Source organism: Carcharodon carcharias, chromosome 2 (assembly GCF_017639515.1).
Source record: "Carcharodon carcharias isolate sCarCar2 chromosome 2, sCarCar2.pri, whole genome shotgun sequence".
NCBI lineage: Eukaryota > Metazoa > Chordata > Chondrichthyes > Lamniformes > Lamnidae > Carcharodon > Carcharodon carcharias.
The window spans coordinates 236,773,304-236,792,224 of NC_054468.1; the positions used below are offsets into that span (position 1 = coordinate 236,773,304).

At 43.6% G+C, this 18,921-nt stretch overlaps 1 protein-coding gene across 2 annotated transcripts in view; it reads right to left on the bottom strand.

The window, feature by feature from the left end:
* Nucleotides 1-155: 155 nt before the first annotated feature.
* LOC121275055 (zygotic DNA replication licensing factor mcm3-like) overlaps nucleotides 156-18,921 on the bottom strand; it is a 37,289-nt gene continuing 18,523 nt past the window's right edge. For both annotated transcript variants that reach the window (XM_041182458.1, XM_041182451.1), the window contains exons 12-17: nucleotides 11,123-11,273; nucleotides 9,401-9,541; nucleotides 7,088-7,182; nucleotides 6,542-6,654; nucleotides 3,220-3,310; nucleotides 156-1,738 (exon numbers count right to left, since the gene is read on the bottom strand). In XM_041182458.1, the coding sequence (XP_041038392.1) occupies nucleotides 1,540-1,738; nucleotides 3,220-3,310; nucleotides 6,542-6,654; nucleotides 7,088-7,182; nucleotides 9,401-9,541; nucleotides 11,123-11,273 (790 nt within the window). In that variant the 3' untranslated portion in view covers nucleotides 156-1,539. The remainder of the gene's footprint in view (nucleotides 1,739-3,219; nucleotides 3,311-6,541; nucleotides 6,655-7,087; nucleotides 7,183-9,400; nucleotides 9,542-11,122; nucleotides 11,274-18,921) is intronic.

An 18,921-nucleotide genomic window follows, 5' to 3' on the forward strand; every position in this document is an offset into this window, starting at 1 on the left:
ACAAGGTCAAAAACCTGTCAGAGTGAGGTATATATTTCTTTCCATTATGGTCTCGCATGCTGCTTTTGCATTTGGAACATCTCATATTGAAACCAAACAGCGGCTTCTTGTTTGAATAGAACAGTATCCACAAAAAAATCAACAATTCAGCTTTATTATAGAAAAACACAAGACTTTAATAAAAGCAGTTAATACAAATTTAGCATGCCACACATTTCCTGGTTCTCTTCCCTTCCTTCAGTGCGAATTACCCTTTTGGCTTAACAGAGCACACCCAACAATTGGATCGCAATGATTGGGTCAACTCCTATAGCTAGAGAGGATCCAACAACACCTGGTCTGCAAAGCCAGGGTGTCTGATGCCAATGGACGCTCAGGAGGCCAGGGGATTTACGTTAGATGGCGTCATGACATGGATCTCCTGCTGGGAGGTAAAAGAACATTGAAGGAGCATCCTTGCATCTGAATGTCTGGGAAACAGATTCTGCACAACAGCAGGTCAATTATGAAGTGAGAAAATGCTGCCATTCTTCTGGCAGCAACATACGAATGCAAGTTAAATCACAAACCAAACACATCAGAGAAGAGCATGCCACTTCTGCAGTGCCCAAAGCTGCAGATTTATCCCATGCCAGCAGAGTGATTTGATACCTGCTGTGTACTGTAGTGGCCATTGTATCCATCATTAGCGGAGCACTGGACAGGGAATTCCAACAAAGGCTATGATGTCCTATGCAATGACATCGAATTTGAAATATTGACCAGAGAGCAAGACGACATTTGCAAAAAGACGAAAGCACAGCTTTTGGTACTTGCAAAATTACCAACCACCCAGCATATAATACTTCAATTTCAATGCAGATTAAAATCAACCCCAGCCTCCCCCTCCCCCAACCACATACCAACAGCATACTAGTTCTGATAAGAGTTGGTGATATTTACAGAAAACACACTCCAAGCACAATCTTTAAGGGCTTCTCCTGTAATACGTTCAAAGGTACGTGCCCCACCCCAGCCCCTCCCCAACTCTGCTTCAGCTCTCCAGGATTCTGATCATTAGGCTCAACTGTTTAGTCTAATATAATCAGCAAACTTCTTCTGCACTTGACTGCAACTCTCAGTTGAACTAGCTTGTACACAAATGGCAGAAAGCAAGCATTACCTTCAACTAAATCAGAGCTCATTACAAAACGGCTCTTTGCATTCATCTGTAATCTGCTCCCCTCAGTAATTATCCACAACATTACACATCAGGACAAAGTTCTACATGGTGGGCACATCACCGCCTACCTGTACAGGAACTCAGGCTTGAGGAGGTAGGGGCAGGGGTAGGGGCGAGGTGGGAAGAATGAGGGAACCAGAGGTGGAGGCATATTGCAAAAATCTGAGTTATATACAAAAAAATTGGGTGCATTAAATGGTAGCATGTTCTTTCGTTACCACCTATGCTTTGATAAGAGTGATGAGTCTCTAAGGCAGTTTGATACAAACTCGTGTCCCACACTGCCCCCCCCCATTCAGTTGGCAAATGCCACTTCATCAGATTAGGAAGATGATGTGATCTGACACCATGATCTGGTTATCTTCTTGCATCTTGTCCAGGGCAGTCTGCACCTCCACATCGGAGAATGGCACCGTGTTATCTTTGTTGATCGATGCCATCAAAGTCTGCATCCCAAGGGACTGAGCATGTGCAGTCTTGAAAGCATCCAACAAAGCAGCTTTGAATTCTTTGAACCTGTGCCAGGATTAAAGACAGGGTTAGAGCCATAAAAAGCACAGGCAGTGCAGATATCTTGACAAGAAAGTACGATCAAAGTCCAGTCCTCCAATCCAGAAGGGAGCATAGCAGATCTTGAAGCACTGAGCCAAGGCCAGAGTTTGTGCTGACGGTGAAGTAAGCAGTACTGCATGGCTACCCCACCACATGCTTGTATTTATGCTTCAGTTATAAAGGGCACTAGTGAGACCATATCTGGAGTACAGTTAACATTATTGGTCATCTTATTTAAGGAAGGATGTAAATGCGTTGGAAGAAGTTCAGAGAAAGTTTACCAGACTAATACCTGGAATGGGTGGGTTGTCTTATGAGGAAAGGCTAGGCCTGTATCTGCTGGAGTTTAGAAGAGTAAGAGGTGACTTGATTGAAACATATAAGATCCTGAGAGGTCTTGACAGGGTGGATATGGAGAGGATGTTTCCTCTTGTGGAAGAATCTAGAACTAGGGAACAATGTTTAAAAATAAGGGGTCGCCCATTTAAGATGGAGATTTTTTCACTCAGAGGGTTGTGAATCTTTGGAACTCTCTTCCTGAAAAGGTGGCGGAAGCAGAGTCTTTTAAGGCAGAGCTGGATAGATTATTGGTAAGCAAGGGAGGTGATAGGTTATCAGTGGTAGGTGGGATGCAGATTTGAGGTTACTATCAGATCAGCCATGATCTTACTAAATGACGGAACAGGCTCAAGGGGCTGAATGGTCTACTCTTGCTCCTTGTTCATATGTTCTGTGCGCTTCTTCCCTCCAATGCTTGTGTTTTCTATCTTCAGCAACTGAAAGAGCTAACAGGTTACAACTGTCCCAACTCTGAATTCTCATTTCAATACTATATACTGTTAACTATGATGTGCTCATGTGACCCCATAACTTGGATACAGAAGACCAGAGGATAAGTCCCCCCTGACAGAATGCAGTGTGAATTGGTAGCAAAAGGATGTACTTGTACCCAAATCTGTGCAGTTCGAAAATCTGTAAACACACCAATTTGATTTGTCTTTGTCAGTTGTCGCTAGCCTCCAATTTTCAATCTTTCTGACCACCTGGCTCTTCTGGTTATATTCTCTCAGAGATTAACCAATTCCCGATGAATCAACATTAGAGGCTACTTCAGTTCCTAGTATTCATTCATTCAGGATGAGACGTGCAGCCTCCTGATTAAGGTTACTGTTTACTCGCCCGACACTACCCACAACACTCAAAGAACTGGAGTAGTCTGTATAAAACCTGCTAGAGGACAAGCCACTTTCAATTACTTACCCACATTTCCTAACACTGTAAATAAGCCAGCACAAAGTACTCTAACCAAAATAGCACAAAGTTGTCCATGTTGCTCTTAATGGAGAGACATGACTGCACATCCAGAAACTGCATAGCACCAAACTAGATACACATTTGTAAATTGAGGAACAATTACCAGGTTTAACCATGCGCATAAGACTCACCTTTGTTCACTCAACTCTGGCTTCTTAGCAGCTGCATCACTGGTATCCATGTGCTCCTCTGGTTCCGGGGTCTTTGGGGTGTGTGGTGGGACTGGAAGAGGAAAATAACATCAGATTGTTTTACCAATGTAGTTGCATATGGTCCCCTCTTTTGTGAACACAAATAGAGTATTCATTAAGAACCATACCTGTATCCTCCACCTCCACACATAGGTTATCTTTTTGGTCTTTTATGGGCCCTGCTCTTCCCCTAGTTAACCTCTTACTCTGAATGTATTGACAAAACATCTTTGGGTTCTCCTTGATTTTGCCAATATTCTTTCATGCCCTCTTTGCTTTCCTGATTTCCTTTTTGATTTCACCCCTCCACTTTCTATACTCCTCTCGGCTTTCTGACTATTGAATTCTGAGTGTCTGACATAAGCTTTTCTTTTCTGCCTTATCTTACCCTGTAAGGTCCCTGACATCCAGGGGGCTCTAGATTTGGCTGCCCCAGCCTTTTTCCTTGGGGAACATGTTTACTCTGAACCCCTTGAATTTCCCCTTTGAATGCCTCCCTCTGCTCTGACACTGATTTACCTTCAAGTAGCTGGTACCAATCCACTTTTGCAAAATCACAACTTAATAAAATTAGCCTTGCCCAATTTAGAACTTTAACTCCGGTTTTATCTTTGGCCTTTGCCATTATAATGTTAAAACTAACTGAATTATGATCACTGTCACCAAAACCTCCCCATGTCACTCCTTCCACCTGCCCAGCTTCATTTCCTAAAACCAAGTCCAGAGTTGCACCTTCTCTTGTTGGACTTGCTACGTACTGGCCAAAAGTGTTCTCCTGAATGCACCTTAAGAATTCTGTTCCCTCCATTCCTTTCACACACAAACTATCCCAGTTAATATTGGGGTATTAAGATCACATACTATTACTGCCCTACCGTTTTTGTACCTCTCATATTTGCTCTTCTATCTCCCTGACTGTTTGGGGGTCTATAGTACATTCCCAGCAGTGTGATTGCCCCTTTTTTTGTTCCTAAACTCAAACCATATGGCCTCGGTTGATGATCCTTCTGACTTATCATCCCTCCTCACAGCTGGATTTTGTTTCTCTAACCAAAATTGCCCCCATCCCTTTCTATCCCCTTCTCTATTTCTTCTGAAAACCCTGTGACCAGGAATGTTGAGCTGCCATTCCTGGCCCTCTTTAAGCCATGTTTCTGTGATAACTGTGATATCACACTGCCACATTTCTATCTGTGCCCTCAGCTCGTCTGCTTTATTTGCTACACTCCTTGCGTTGAAGTTTATACCCCTGAGCACCGCCAAACTCTCTTTTTATTTAATATCTTTTGTTTCCTCTGCCTTCCAGATTCACTCACTGATTTTCTGCTGTCCATTACCGTTCCTGATTTTTCCCCATCTTCTCTTGTTTCTGTAAGTTAAATACTGGGGAGAAGGAGGGGGCGGGGGGGGGGGGGGGGGGGGGTAAGGGTTATGCTAAAGTTTTATATTTTTCTAAAACAACCTTACATTTTCCTTAGAATTGGAGACAAGAAAAAACTCAACAGCTACTGGAGGTTGAAAAAAAAGGTATCAGGTGGAGCATCACTTTCGCCCTGAACCCCAGGTCCTCCACTCCATCTACGTCTCATTCAGGCCTAGTCTCCTCATGTGCCCCTTATTTGTCTGATCAAACTATGATTTTTTTAAGTGCATTAAGATTTCCTTAATAAGAGATTCCAGCCTTCTCATGGGCAATAAATGCTGGCCTAGCCAGTGAAGCCCACGTCCTGTAAATGAATTTTAAAAAGGCTTTCCCAATGACTGGTGTCAGGCTAATTGACCTGCGGTCTGCCTCTTTCTTTCTCCCAGCATTCCCCCACAGAAAGGGAAAAGCATTCATACCTAACCCGAGACAGCTACTGCCCACCTTGGGGGCAGATCACCTACCTCAACTCCTGGCAACGGAGATTTATTATGAAACCCAAACTTACCTTGGCGTTGGGCACGGAGGTTGGGAACTTCAACTCTCGATGGGACTTCCTGTGTGTGGGCAGGGCGGGAAGGGGCTGCAGAAAGGGCACAGAAACTCAGAGGGAGACAGCTGGGTGCAGCACACCATAGTCAACAAGCGTCCCGGACAGGACAAAGGAGGGGGATGTGGAGAGGTCCCAAACGGGCGAGAGAGGACACGGAGCAGTCTCAAAAGGGAGTCCCAGGTAAGGGACAAAGACAGGCGACAGTATCAGGTCACATTTAAGGAAAAAAAGAGCAGAGAAATAGCTCCAAATAAGGGAAAGGGCTGCAGGGAGCAGGCTTAAAGAGGGCTCATGAGAAGCCCTGGTAATTGAAGAGGGTCACTGGGGCAAAGGTACCCCTTTGGAGTAGTAGTGTCCTACTCGGTGTGGCCAAAGATCTGAAGTTGTGCATGTAACATGGGGGTACCTCGGGAATACACGTGCCGGGGGGGTGGGGGGGAGTATAGATAGATATTGTAAGTTATCTTAACTTTCTGACTTTGTACAGTAAAGTTTATATTTGTTTGTTCAAAACCCATGGAATTGCATGGCTTTGGTCTCTTAGCAAAGCGTCTTTAATCACAAACTTTGTCGACTTTAAACAAAATGTTATTGTCCCTGACCCAATCTCACCAACAATTTGGCGGGGGGGAGGGGGGGGGGGGGGGGTGGTCTGGCCAAGGATCATAACAGGTTTGAAAGATGTGGTCAGAATTACATTGTTCAAATGGGACCCCTTTCCTCGAGGAAGTAAACAGAAATCTCCCAACTCAAAACTCTCAGACTGTCTTAGTCTTAACTCTTTGAAATGCTTCATGTGAAAAAGGGCAGCTACAACCAGCCCTCAACACCTGCAGTGTAAATTTAAGATTCAGAACCATCTTGCAGAGTTTTTGAACCCACACGCTGCGCACTTATTTCTATAGCTTAGTTCAGGTTTAATATCGACTGCTCAATAAGATTTTTAATTTGATATGTCACTGCCACATTTATTAGCCAATCATCACTACTTAGGATATTGGCAATTATTTCTAAGTTGGCAGCTTGAATTTTCGACACTCACGTAAACCACGGATCATCTGACCACTCAAAGCTTCAGTAACCCAACCATCAAGGTCACCTCTATGAGAACAAAGCTGCCAGAGAGAGAGAGTCAGGCTCCCCGTTGAACACGTGACACTCAGGCTCTCTCAGACTGCGCTGAGGGTTAATAGTAAACCCACCCACTGTCCTCAGTCAGTCAGTCTCCCCCCACCTGTACTCCGCTCTAAGATCAATAGTAACTGAGCCCGAGCATGGGAACTTACGACCTGGAGTCTCTCCCTCAGCATCGCTGAAGTCGTAGGGGTCATACTGCTCGCCCTCCTTCAGCTCACGTCGTCTCTTCCTGCCTTCGCTGTCTTTAGTTTGCATTGTTCTCCTAAGAGGGGTGGAATAAAGAGCTTTAGTGCACTGGAGGGTAAATGAAGAAGGTTTCCCCATTTACTGTCTCACCAACTGAGGTAAGGTTTTAGCTTTGGGTGGACGGGATTATTAGTGAGACAAGAGAAGGCAGGTACTGATCTCAGCTGAATGATTGCATTGAACCTGCACCACACAAATCTCTCAAAAATGCTCACTATTTAAAAAAATTAAATTACCATCTAGAGGCATTTCATTCTTAAATTCAAGGTTCTCTTCACACAGAGTGAGCCTATCCAGGAACAGAGGAAGCTTCTGCAGAACAAAGAAGCAGTCGAGGGCAGAGAACATTTAAATCTGACTCGACACTTGTTTTTACTGTTGCGCACAGGCCAATGGCTAATGATAAAAGCCTAAATTTGTCAGAATTCTCTGCTCGTTCACACTCTTACCTCTTCTTGCTGTCTCCATCATCCTGGCTCAGCTCCTCCTCTTCAGTTTCCACATCACTCTCCTCTTTACGCCGTTTCTTCTCTTTCTCCAAAACCTGTACAAAACAAACACTAGGGGTAAGATTTTTGTGTGGGCGGACAGGGGTGATCAGTGAGCTGGGGTGGGGGCGGGAGGAGGGCAAGAGCTGAATGAAAGCCTCCTGAAGGCAGAGAGCTGCCTCAGTGAGCAGAAGACTTTAAAACCAACAAATAAAGTTTGTAAAAAAAAAAAATCAGGAAGAAAAATGTCCACGCATCACAATCAATCACCTGAACATACACATGATAAAAATGCTGTCCATTGATTTTTAAAATTTTTATTTAATAACAGAAACCTCATCCCACCCGTGGATGAGGTTTCATCAAAAATGTAAAGTCTGCCTGGCCAATTCACCCATCCAGCAACTGTAAGGTTGGACGGACCACGAAAAATTGGAGACAATTACAACTTTAATGGCCTTAATAGGCCTCTCAATTGTCATCATCCTCCACAATTTTGCGTCTAACCGGGTCATGCGCACAACCACGTACCGACCTAAAAATTCTGCCCTAGAGCTCAGTGACTTGCGGTAATTCAACAGTGAGGTTTCCTTCACAGTGAGGAAAATGGTTAGATCGGCAGCAGGTTCAGGCTGCCCCTGTTAACCTGGAGCAGTAACCAATGGACGTGAGAATATCAGCTGATCCTGTAGTATGTTAGTAAAGGTCGAAGGTTTAATCTGGATTCTTCTTCCATAGCAATGGTATCATGATAAATTGCAAGCTGTTCTCAATCATGCTTCAACTCTTGTGGTGCACCTCTAGTCTGATGATCTATCCTATTTAGCAGGATAATGATCTCCACTGTCGAGACTCTGAACCAAGGCACCATTCTAGTAACAAGTAAAGAATAAAACCAATGCTTCTGTGCCTTGAGCTACTGTCTTTAAAAAGCAACAAAGGAAAGGTGGGTGTAAAGCTACTTTGAAGCAAAAAAAAATCATTGGCTCTAGCAGAGGTTCTGGGGAACAGGATGTCTGAGGTGGGAATTCTGGCAGAAACACTGGGCCTTGGCTCAGTGGAACCAGGGTGGTCCACCAGCCCGGATTTTCAGAGACGGTTCCGTATTTTGGCTTCTCCGTCCTGTGGGGTAAGTCAGGCCTTCCTACCCGGAGGTCTTGTGTGTCCGCATTTTCCTGTCCTGTAAGTGCGTGCTGGGTTACTGCATATGCGCTGACCCTAGCCCACACAGCCACAAGGGAGCACTGGACAGCACTCTCCTCCGATAGCGGTATCAGGAGGTGGGCGGGTTGGGTTGGGTTAGGTTCTCTCCAGCGGGTGTCCAATGGGGTGGGCTTCCAGCCAGTGGCAGCAGCAGTAGCTGTGGGGTTACAGCAGCGCGCGCGCGCACGCACGCACGCACACACACACACGTCCAGGTGTAAGCCCACCCACTCCCACAGTCTCATCAGCACCACCAACCCCACTTTGACAAAGCGTCTATTACTTATTTTTGCACCCAGAGCTGGTCCCCCTGGGTGAGACCTTGTGTGGGGAGGAACTCCCCAGCCTTGGAAATCACCTCAGCCTCAGCTTAAATGCAACATGATCAGGATACCAAATTAAACTCCATCCAAATATCACCAACTCTTGACAACAGCAGCCAGTATTAAAAAAAAAAATCAAACAGATTTAAAATCAGGGAGACAACAGCTATGAAAATGGTCTCATATTGAGAATGGATGAACAGAGGCAGGCAGTCTCTTTCAACTCCTTTGGCAAACAGAAATTGAATCTTATGCTCTTGTTACTGAGATTAAAGTCATTTTACGAAAGGCAGCTGTTGATCACATGATCTCAATACTCATTCACAGGACACACATGACCCTCAATCTGGGTTAGTAAAAGGAACAGCAGAGTGGAAGTGCTTATAGATCATAGGTTACTTTACTTCCTTAGCTACTGAATGGTAGGAGATGTTTATTCAGAAAATATACATGTATCTGTTTTGGTTGTTAAGGTCTTCTACTAAAATTAGTGCACACAATTGGATTAGTGTCACCAGAGCGTAAGGACCTAATAGGAGCTGGAATAGGCCATTAGGCTCCTCGAGTCTGCTCCCCCATTAAATAAAATCATGGCTGATCTGATCTTGACCTCAATTCCACTTCCCTGTCTGTTCTATGTATAATCAGCACTATCGATTAAACGTTGATATAAAATACAAAAGTTAAGTCCTCGTTAACCGTGGAGCGCCAAGTTAAAGTTTGTGCTACGTGCACATCACATTCTCACCTTCTTGAAATATGCAAACTGAACCAGCTCTGCTGCTGCTTCGGAATCTTGCAGGTCTACCGTCTTGCTCATGCGAGCTTTGGCATGAGCAGTTGACAGTCTGATCAAGGTCTCCAGAGTTCGGGCTGTGACAGGTGAGGTCTGAATGTGGCAGGGGTGGGGCGGGAAAGGAAACATGATGAGTTACAAAATCCTCAGCCAACATGAAGAATCCGTGTTAAATCAGTACATGAGCTGAGCAAGCAACATATGAACCACCAGCCAATGAGCACGAAATAAAAAAAGCATCATCACTATGTCGAACATTCACAAGCCCCACGGTCTCAGCAGCACCACCAACCCCACCTTATTTTCTTTACTCTGGGGTGACCAAATACTTAAGTGGGGCTGGTTATATGAAGAAAAGGGGGAAATTAAATGCACCGGCATTTTAATTTGAAACCATTAACCTTTAAAGTAGAATGTTAATGAAGCAGCATTTCGAGCACAATTCTTTATAAGGGCAGTTTTTACTTGGCCTTAAAGGGATAGAAGTGGGTGGTGAAACTCAAAGATTGTTTTCACCAATCTGTTACTTAAAGGGAATGGCAGAGATGCAGGAGCACAAAACTGAAAATGCCAAATATTATACTTCCTTAGCAACTGTGTTGAAAAGAAATCTTAACACCATTGCCCTGGAGTACTAGACTTCAGTACCTGATACAACATGAAGTGTTCTGAAGAGGAAGATACACCTACAATAAGTAGGCTGGCTCAACCAGCAGCTCTTTTCTAATGATGGGCTTCTGTCTAGGACCATACAGGATGCCAGCCAAACACAGTGACTAATGATGGGCTTCTGTCTAGGACCATACAGGATGCCAGCCAATCATAGTGACTAATGATGGGCTTCTGTCTAGGACCATACAGGATGCCAGCCAATCACAGTGACTAATGATGGGCTTCTGTCTAGGACCATACAGGATGCCAGCCAATCACAGTGACTAATGATGGGCTTCTGTCTAGGACCATACAGGATGCCAGCCAATCACAGTGACTAATGATGGGCTTCTGTCTAGGACCATACAGGATGCCAGCCAATCACAGTGACTAATGATGGGCTTCTGTCTAGGACCATACAGGATGCCAGCCAATCACAGTGACTAATGATGGGCTTCTGTCTAGGACCATACAGGATGCCGGCCAATCAGTGACTAATGATGGGCTTCTGTCTAGGACCATACAGGATGCCAGCCAATCACAGTGACTAATGATGGGCTTCTGTCTAGGACCATACTGGGGCCTAAGGAGCCATTTAAGACAGACAACCCCTCAGTGCATATACAAACCACTTCTTGTAAGGAGGAGATTGAGCAACCAACATGACCATTAACCAGTAAGCATCATTCACCAAACCCAAGGCCAATTAACGTCCAGAACACCAAACAAAATGGCTCAGCAGCCCCACCCATCCCCCATGACCCATATTGCTCTCAGTACAACCAGTCGTGCCAAAACACCCGGGCCAGGCCCTGCTGTAACCACATGAAATATGAATAGGAATGTTCACCGGAACGTGTGTCTGAATGTAAACCTGTAAGCGCAAGCTCCTCTCAAAATGTAGATATGAATATAAACTGAACCATGCCCAGAACGTGCACGTGCAAACGCACCTGTATACGCAATAACTTTAAAGAAATATTTTGTGAAACGCCAATGATAAAAAAACGGAAGCCTACAAACCCGAGCTACATCAGAACTCATCTGGTCCTGGCTGCGCAGGCTGGAGTATTCTTCCGCAATGTGATTCGCCGCCTCGGACGTCAGCACCGGTTTGACAATCTTGGCAACGTGGATGTACTTGCGCATGAACTCCATGCTGACAATCTTCTCTCTGCAACACAAGACAGTTAGGAAGATTGTTTAGTTATTGCAGCAGGTTAAATTTACATACAAGGGGTGGGAGCAGCAAAGACAAGGCAAAGTTTATTGCCCACGTCTAATTGCCAAAAGCATTGGAAGTCGAGCAGTCTGGGATTGCATCACCTCAGGTCAAGGAGACAGGTTCCTTTATCTGAATCAGTCAAGGGTATTAGGACAATCCAGTAGCTCTTGTATGGCCACATTCTTCTACTGGTAGCCCACATATTACCAGAATAGGAGGGGATTAAACACAATGAGATCATGGGACAAGGGCAGCAGATACATGGGAACACCACCACCTGGAATTTCCCCTCCAGGTCCCTCACCATCCTGACTTAGAAATATAATCGGCCATTCCTTCAGTGTCACTGGGTCAAAACCCTGGAACTTCCTCCCTAACAGCACTGTGGGTGTACCTACACCACATGGATTTTAGTAGTTCAAGAAGGCAGCTCACCACCACCTTCTCAAGGGCAACTAGGGATGGATAATAAATGCTGGCCCAGCCAGCGAAGCCCACAGCCCATGAACAACAACAATGTGCGGTGGTGTGTCATCTGTCCAGGAGACACGAGTATGAATATGGATTCAAAGTCTCTTAAAACAATATTGAGATCACGTGGTCAATGAGAACGTCTAAAGCTTTATTTATTATTGACTAATCAGAAATGCAATTAGTCACATCTGGCTACTGGTTAATTTATTGAACAACACTGTTTCATTACCACCATTGTTTTGTGACCTCTTCAAACTCTTTCTTCAGTAGTTTAAAAAAGACGGTTAATATTATGTAGCTAGTTAGTATACTCGCTATGATATTCACTCCAGGAACATTGGCTCAAGAGTGACACTTCTCTCAGCAGAACTCCAAAGTACCTGACTAACACTAGCACACTACCAACCTTAATTCAAATTGAGGAAAATCAAGAAGCAATTTCTTTACACAAAACTTAGTGGAAATCTCGAACTGGATTCCCAAAAGGAAACTATTGAAATTTCCAAGACTCATATCCTGCAGAGCATTCACAACATTTTCTGTTTGATAAGATTTTTTGAGAAGGAGAATGAGGAGTATGGAGCAGAAGCAGGAAAACAGCTGAAGTACAGATCAGCCCCAATCTAATAAAATGGCAGAAAAGGTTTGAGGGGCTGAATGGCCTCTCTCTAACTCCTTTCTCAACTCTTAAGGTGATTTTTTTATTGATACAACCATTTTTTATCCCCCATTTAGAATCGCGACAAATCAGCCGAGATTTCGAGCCAAGGTTGACCTGAAGATGTTCCTCGACAGAACTGTAATGCGCTTAACCCACTATCCACAGTCACTTACTTTAACTTGCTGGCCAGTAAAAGCAGCTGCACCAGGCAGTTTAATTAATAAAAGGATACTTATTCTTACGCAGCTTGTTTCCAGTATTTTATCAGAGCAAACCATGTCTCAGCCTGCTCTATTCCAGAAAGAAGACCCTCCAGTTTGTTGTTTCCTGATGTTTATAGTCTCTCTGTTCTGATATCACTCCAGCAAATCTTCTTTGGACCTTCTCCAGTGTCTCCATGGAGAACAGTACTGGGTCACAGTACAGGTGTCCCAATTTATAACCATAACATCAATTTTGTTTTATAATTATTTAAATCATCAACATGGTGGACACTTGCAGCTGTACTTTCCATGAATAAATTGGAGTGGTAGTTTCACTCTCCGTGCCATGTTTGGCTGGCCGATTTGTCAGGGCGTTGCCATGATGAATGTACCAAGTGGGCTCCACCAGAGTCTACTTGTCAAGCAATCTGCATCCTTTCCTCATGCAGTATGAACGGTTGCTCCCCCTTGAAATTTGGCATTCTTGCATCTGTCCTGATGAGTGCAGGACATCAAGCTTCGACAACAGGTCTCTTCTTTCAGCAACACTCAGCTCTCCACTTGTCCAGGAGGCCAGGAATGAGGGTAAATATGTAAAAGAGACAGAATTTAAAGGACAAGGTACGAATGGGGAAATCGCTACCACAATGAGTGGTTGAGGCAAACAGCACTGATACATTTAAGGGGAAGCTAGATAAACAAATGAGGAATAGAATGGAGTTGGATGAAGAGGGAGTTGGAGGAAGCTTTTATGGAGCATAAACACTGGCAGGTTGAATGGCCCGTTTCTGTACTGTAAACACCGCAATAAAGGCAACCGGAGGCCCTGGAAGAGGCCAGTTAGCTCCTGTGGAAAGAACAGTCAATGCTTTGGCTGAGCCCTTCTCCAGATTTCAGATAGAAATAAGTCTGGGCAAATTGAAACTCAATAGCACTGGGGATCCAATTAAAAAGCAAGTAGAACAGTGAGTGATACTGACGTCAGTTATCTCCGCTGATGTTAATCTAATCGGGTTGCTCTTCTAAGAACAGAAATCTGAAAGAATTAAAATAGTGAACGCTTCAGAGTAAATAAAGAGAAATTGCTGCATCAATAACTGGAGAACACAGATTTAAGGTGATTGATAAAAAAATACTAGAGGTGATATGAGAAAAAGGTTAAGCAACATGTGGTTAGGGATTTGGAATTCACTGCCCGATTCGATAGTAGCCTTCCATAAAGGAACTACCTCGAGAAAATGCTGCAGAAATAAGGAGGGGCACTAACTGGACTGCTCATTGACAGAGCCAGCACAGGACCCATAGGTCAAGTAGGCTCCTTCTGTGTGAGGTCGTTTTCTGATTTCACTCAGGAGTTCCTCCCCGAGCTGGTTCCGATGATTTTTATATTCATTCAGTCCAGGTCAAAACTACAAGTTAATGACTCTCGAACCCTTCCCCTACTATAACCAAACAAAACATGCAGCTACTTTGAATCATTTCTAATGGATGTTGATTATTTATTCTGAACCCAGGCTCTGATGGCCAGACAACCCGAGAGCTGAAAGGCAGTCAATGCTGCAGTAACCCGCTGCTCAGAACATGGGGTGACTCAGTGTGCACTGCAGGTCACGAGGATGTATAATTATGTATTTTGCACTTTACAATCTGATAAAAGGGTGCAGATTGCGCTTGTATTTAAACCACAGTGCAGATCAATACTTAGATTTGACTGCTGCTGATACCATTCTATTTGTGGAGGCAGCCCAAGTACCTGTACCAAAATTAATCATCCAACTTACATTAATTGTCCTTCCTTTATTCAATTGATGCAAGGTGCAGTTAAATGTCAGAGTAACAGTCCAGTAATTTGCCCAAAACTTTAACACAAATTAAAATTTCTGGATTATGAGTAGATAAAAATCAATGAATCTCTTAGTGCTGAGTGAAGGAGCTGGAATATTAGATATAATTAAATTCTTGAATGAGGACTGAGGGAGCTACATTATTATCTCTTGTTTCAAGGAGAGAGAAGGGCTAATTAGAGGTGAACTTGTCTATCAGTTGTTGGCAAACTGAAATATAATATTAGAGTATTTAGAACTGCATGCATTAGTCAAGGATAGTTAGCACAGAAGCGTTAAAGGCAAAATGCATGTGCCAATTGTAAGAGTGTGTCTGAAGAGGCAATTGACCGGATAAAGGGAATGCTGTAAATGCAGATATATGGATTTTTTTTAAAGAGGGTGTTCAATAAGGTGCCTCAAACAGGCTCGTTAGAAAATCTGAAGCAAACGTAAACATAAATGTTTGTTTGTTGACTAGGAACAGAGTTGGGGTAAAATGGTTGTTACCCAGATTCAAAATGGGAAATGGGGCACCCCAGAGGTCTGTGCTGGGTCAACCTCGGTGCTCAAAAATAATGAGTACAGGGAACACTACCTCCAAAGCAAATGGATCTTCCCTCGCAAGTCTGATGATTTACCTAAGAGTAGCAGGAATACCTAGGAAGTAAAACAGTTTATTTGGTAAGGTGCACACCAGCTCGACAGCAAAAGCGTGTGAGCGAGCGAGAAAAAGAGAGAAAAAGGGACAGAAAGAGAAAGAAAGCACTCTGAATTTCCTCTGTAAGAAGCTTCAGAAGAAAATCACACCACCATTGAATACACCTTTACATCACTCAGTTCAAGAAAGCTTTTCAATTGCATCATACCTCTCACAAGTCACACTCCATCTAGCAGCTTAACCACTGCAGCCTCTGCAGGGAAATTATCCAGCAGTTCTGAATCACAGAATGTAACAACGCAGAAACAGGACACTCAGATCACCAAATCTGTGCTAATTTTCTTCATATGAGCTGCCTAGTGTGATCCCTGTCACCCCTTCAATATTCATTTTCAAGGAAGTATTTACTTTCCCTTTGAAAATACATCACCATGAGGCCACAGAAATCCAGTAGAATGTAAAACAGATTATTCCTTGAACCTGCCACTTTTAATTGCTGCGAATTCAATGTGTCTCTCACAATATTAAATATAAGGAGCGTGTACAGCATTTGAGTACAGTTTATGACAGCTCATTACAGGAAGGACAGAGCTACTATAAGTGTACGATGCTTCACTAAGGTATCAAAAATACTGAAAATGCCACGTGCAGGCAGGAAAGGACAAGTTACTGTTTTAGAAATTACCTTTCAGAGCTGAAGACAGAGAAGAAGCATTTAAGAAAATCCATGGGTGGAAAGAGGCAGAGGGAGGGAGGGGGGGTAATCAGGATGCAACAACGGGAAATTTAATAAAAGCAATAAGAGATATGCACAGAAGAGGGAACGTGGGAGAGGAGAGAGCGCAAGAGATACACAGATACAGAAAATGCTACAGTAATGATTGAACATGCTTTGGAAAAAGTGAAAAAAAAGTAAAAATGTTGGTGCGGAACTAAAACCAAAAATACTAAAACATGCATGATGTAGCCAACGTGTGGTTATTAAAAAATGAATATTAACACCAGAGAGACTGCAGGGTGCCCAAAGGAATTTTATAGCATGTTCATAGGACGTGAAGTCATTTTAGTCACTGAATGACTTTACTGTTTCATAGACAAATGAAGCACAGCAAGGTCCCATAAACAGCAACAAAATGAATAAAGCTGTTAAATACTTGGGCATTGGTCAAGGGATGAATATTAACCAGGGGCTCAAAAGAGCCGCAGGATCTTTTACTCCAGCTCCCCTCCAGTACTGCACTGAGTGTGCCAATGCAGAAGTGAGGAGTCAGGTTTCAATTCATGACTCACTTAAGAAATTACAGCTATTTTTTATTGAAAAAGGTTGAGGGTTGATCTGCGGGATCTTCAAGTGTATCAAGGGTTAAGATGAAACTAAATATACTACTGCCTTTGGCTGGCAAGGGAACAAATTTATCACAACAGACCATGAGACACAGGAGCACAAATTAGGCCAATCGGCCCATCAAGTCTGCTCCGCCATTCAATCATGGCTGATAGTTTCTCAACCCCATTCTCCCGCCTTCTCCCCGTAACCTTTGATCCCCTTTCCAATCAAGAACCTATCTATCTCGAGATTAGAAACTTTTCCACAAGTCACGTGATTGGAATGGTTCTATCACAAGCCATTGCTGAAAAGTTAAAATGTACTTTCACAAAGGAATCAGTTCATTGGTAAACTGTGAAGAATATTGCTCTCATATCTGATATGGCTGAATGCCCTTGTTTCTGAGCTGTAATAATCTGCGATTCTGGACAATGGCCACATTCATCAAAAAAGACTGCCCACTTCATGTGGCTTAACTTCAGGTTCAGTTTAGTGTAGTATTTTAAGATCCAGTGCGCAGGTGCTAATTTAATCCAGCTCAAATGACTGGGCTAAAAGCCTCCTTCCCAAGAGATACAGAAGTTTGGACAGCTTGAAATCTGTCCTTGGCTGGGTACTAATCAACACCAACTAGCTCCAGGCACACTGAGCCTAAGCTTGTGGTGTTGCCTCAGAGACCTCGAGTGTGCCTTGTGTAGGAATGTGGAAATGTTGCGATGGGGCATGGGCAACAATGTGACATTACGTTTAAGGCATATTTATAGAACAGTGTAAATGAGGCTCCATCCTGTGTTGCCCCCTCAGTGCTGGACACAGCTGGTTTGAGGGTAAAATTTTAAACCTAATTGGCTGGATAGGAAATCCATGGGATCGAACGTATCACTGGATTTACACTCGCTCAATATTAGTCTTCATTAATTTAAGAAAATGAAACCAAGCAGAGTGCAAAAACAGCACTGCACAACAGTCAGCCTGCCCACCAAGCCCAGTGAGTCAGGGTAAATGGTCCCATTTGCTTTAAAACGGACGCATTCAAATCTCTTTCACTCTTTGCCTCATTGACCCGACACACAGACCAAACTACAAAACAAGCTCAAATACCAGCTTTTCACAAAATCTTCATCTCTTTAGCTAAACTGACACACCCGGAGAATTGCCACGGAAACCTGATTTCACAAGGAAGTTGGCACAATCTAACATAACGCCATTGCCATTAACACTTCAATTTCGGTCTTTTCATGTGCACGATTTCCTCTCACACACAACCCGTGATGATTAACACAAACCTATCGAGTCTGACCTAAATGGGGGATTCACCAGCGGCGTCAGGTCCCATTACGAGTAAACAACTTCCATGAGAGCATCACAGCAGTTTCCAGTTTCTTCTTGCAATTAAACTTTCTGCACTGAGAACTAAAACTTTCCACCCAGCATTATGTCAGGCTTCCAGATTAGGTCCACATCTGACACTGGACAATGTCAACAGCCACCTCTATACCATTATCCATCTTTGCTGCTAAAAAACCCTCATCAGTCATTTCCAAACTTAAATATTCCAATGCTGTTCTGGCCGGCTTTTCGTATTCTGTCCATCCAGAAAGTTGCGGTCCTCACTGTTTCTGCAGCATACCCCATTCAGGCCTCAGTGCTCTGCTCATTGACCTACACAATCTTCCACCGCACCCCAACCCCTGACCCACCAAATTTCTCAACTCTAAAATGATTCTCAGCCTTGTATTAATCCCCCTACAGATTCCTCTTTCCCTATCTCTAATCCTCTTTAAACCTGCAACCCATCCTGTACTGTCCATTGTTCAGACTCTGGTCCTTTGTCTGTCTGACCGCCTCCCTTCACTCCACCATCAGGGGCCAAGTCTTTAGTTATTTGGACCCCAAGTTTTGGATCTCCCTCCCACCTTCTGAAACACCGACTATTTAACCAATTTTCTAACCAATATTTGTTTGATTTTGCCTCTGTGAAGTACTTAGGTACATGTTACAAAATGTAAGCTGTTACAATGCACTATAACCCACTAAACAGAGCAGAAGCAAACAGATTCCCCAAGATTGACCAAGGGTAAGGAATTTCAGCAAGGAGACGGTTTGGATACAGGAACCCATTCCAGACGTGTGCACGTTCCACCTGACACCACCACCAATGCTACACCAGCTGCCCTGACTGTACTGCTCATAATCATTAACCCACAATTCACAATCAAATAAACCTCATGCCCACAAAGTCCTTTCAATTTAAATCAGTCACAATTGTGCCTTTTGATATGTGTTAACTGACCACGTACTGCTGTGCTTTCCACAAGTTAAGCCAGTCTTGCACTCTGAACATTGTAATTCGAGGCAGACTATGTACAAATCATTTCACTTCACTATTAGACAGGGAGCCTAAGAAAGGAGTACCATTGTAGGTTGTGGTGCATCAGTATTACAAGG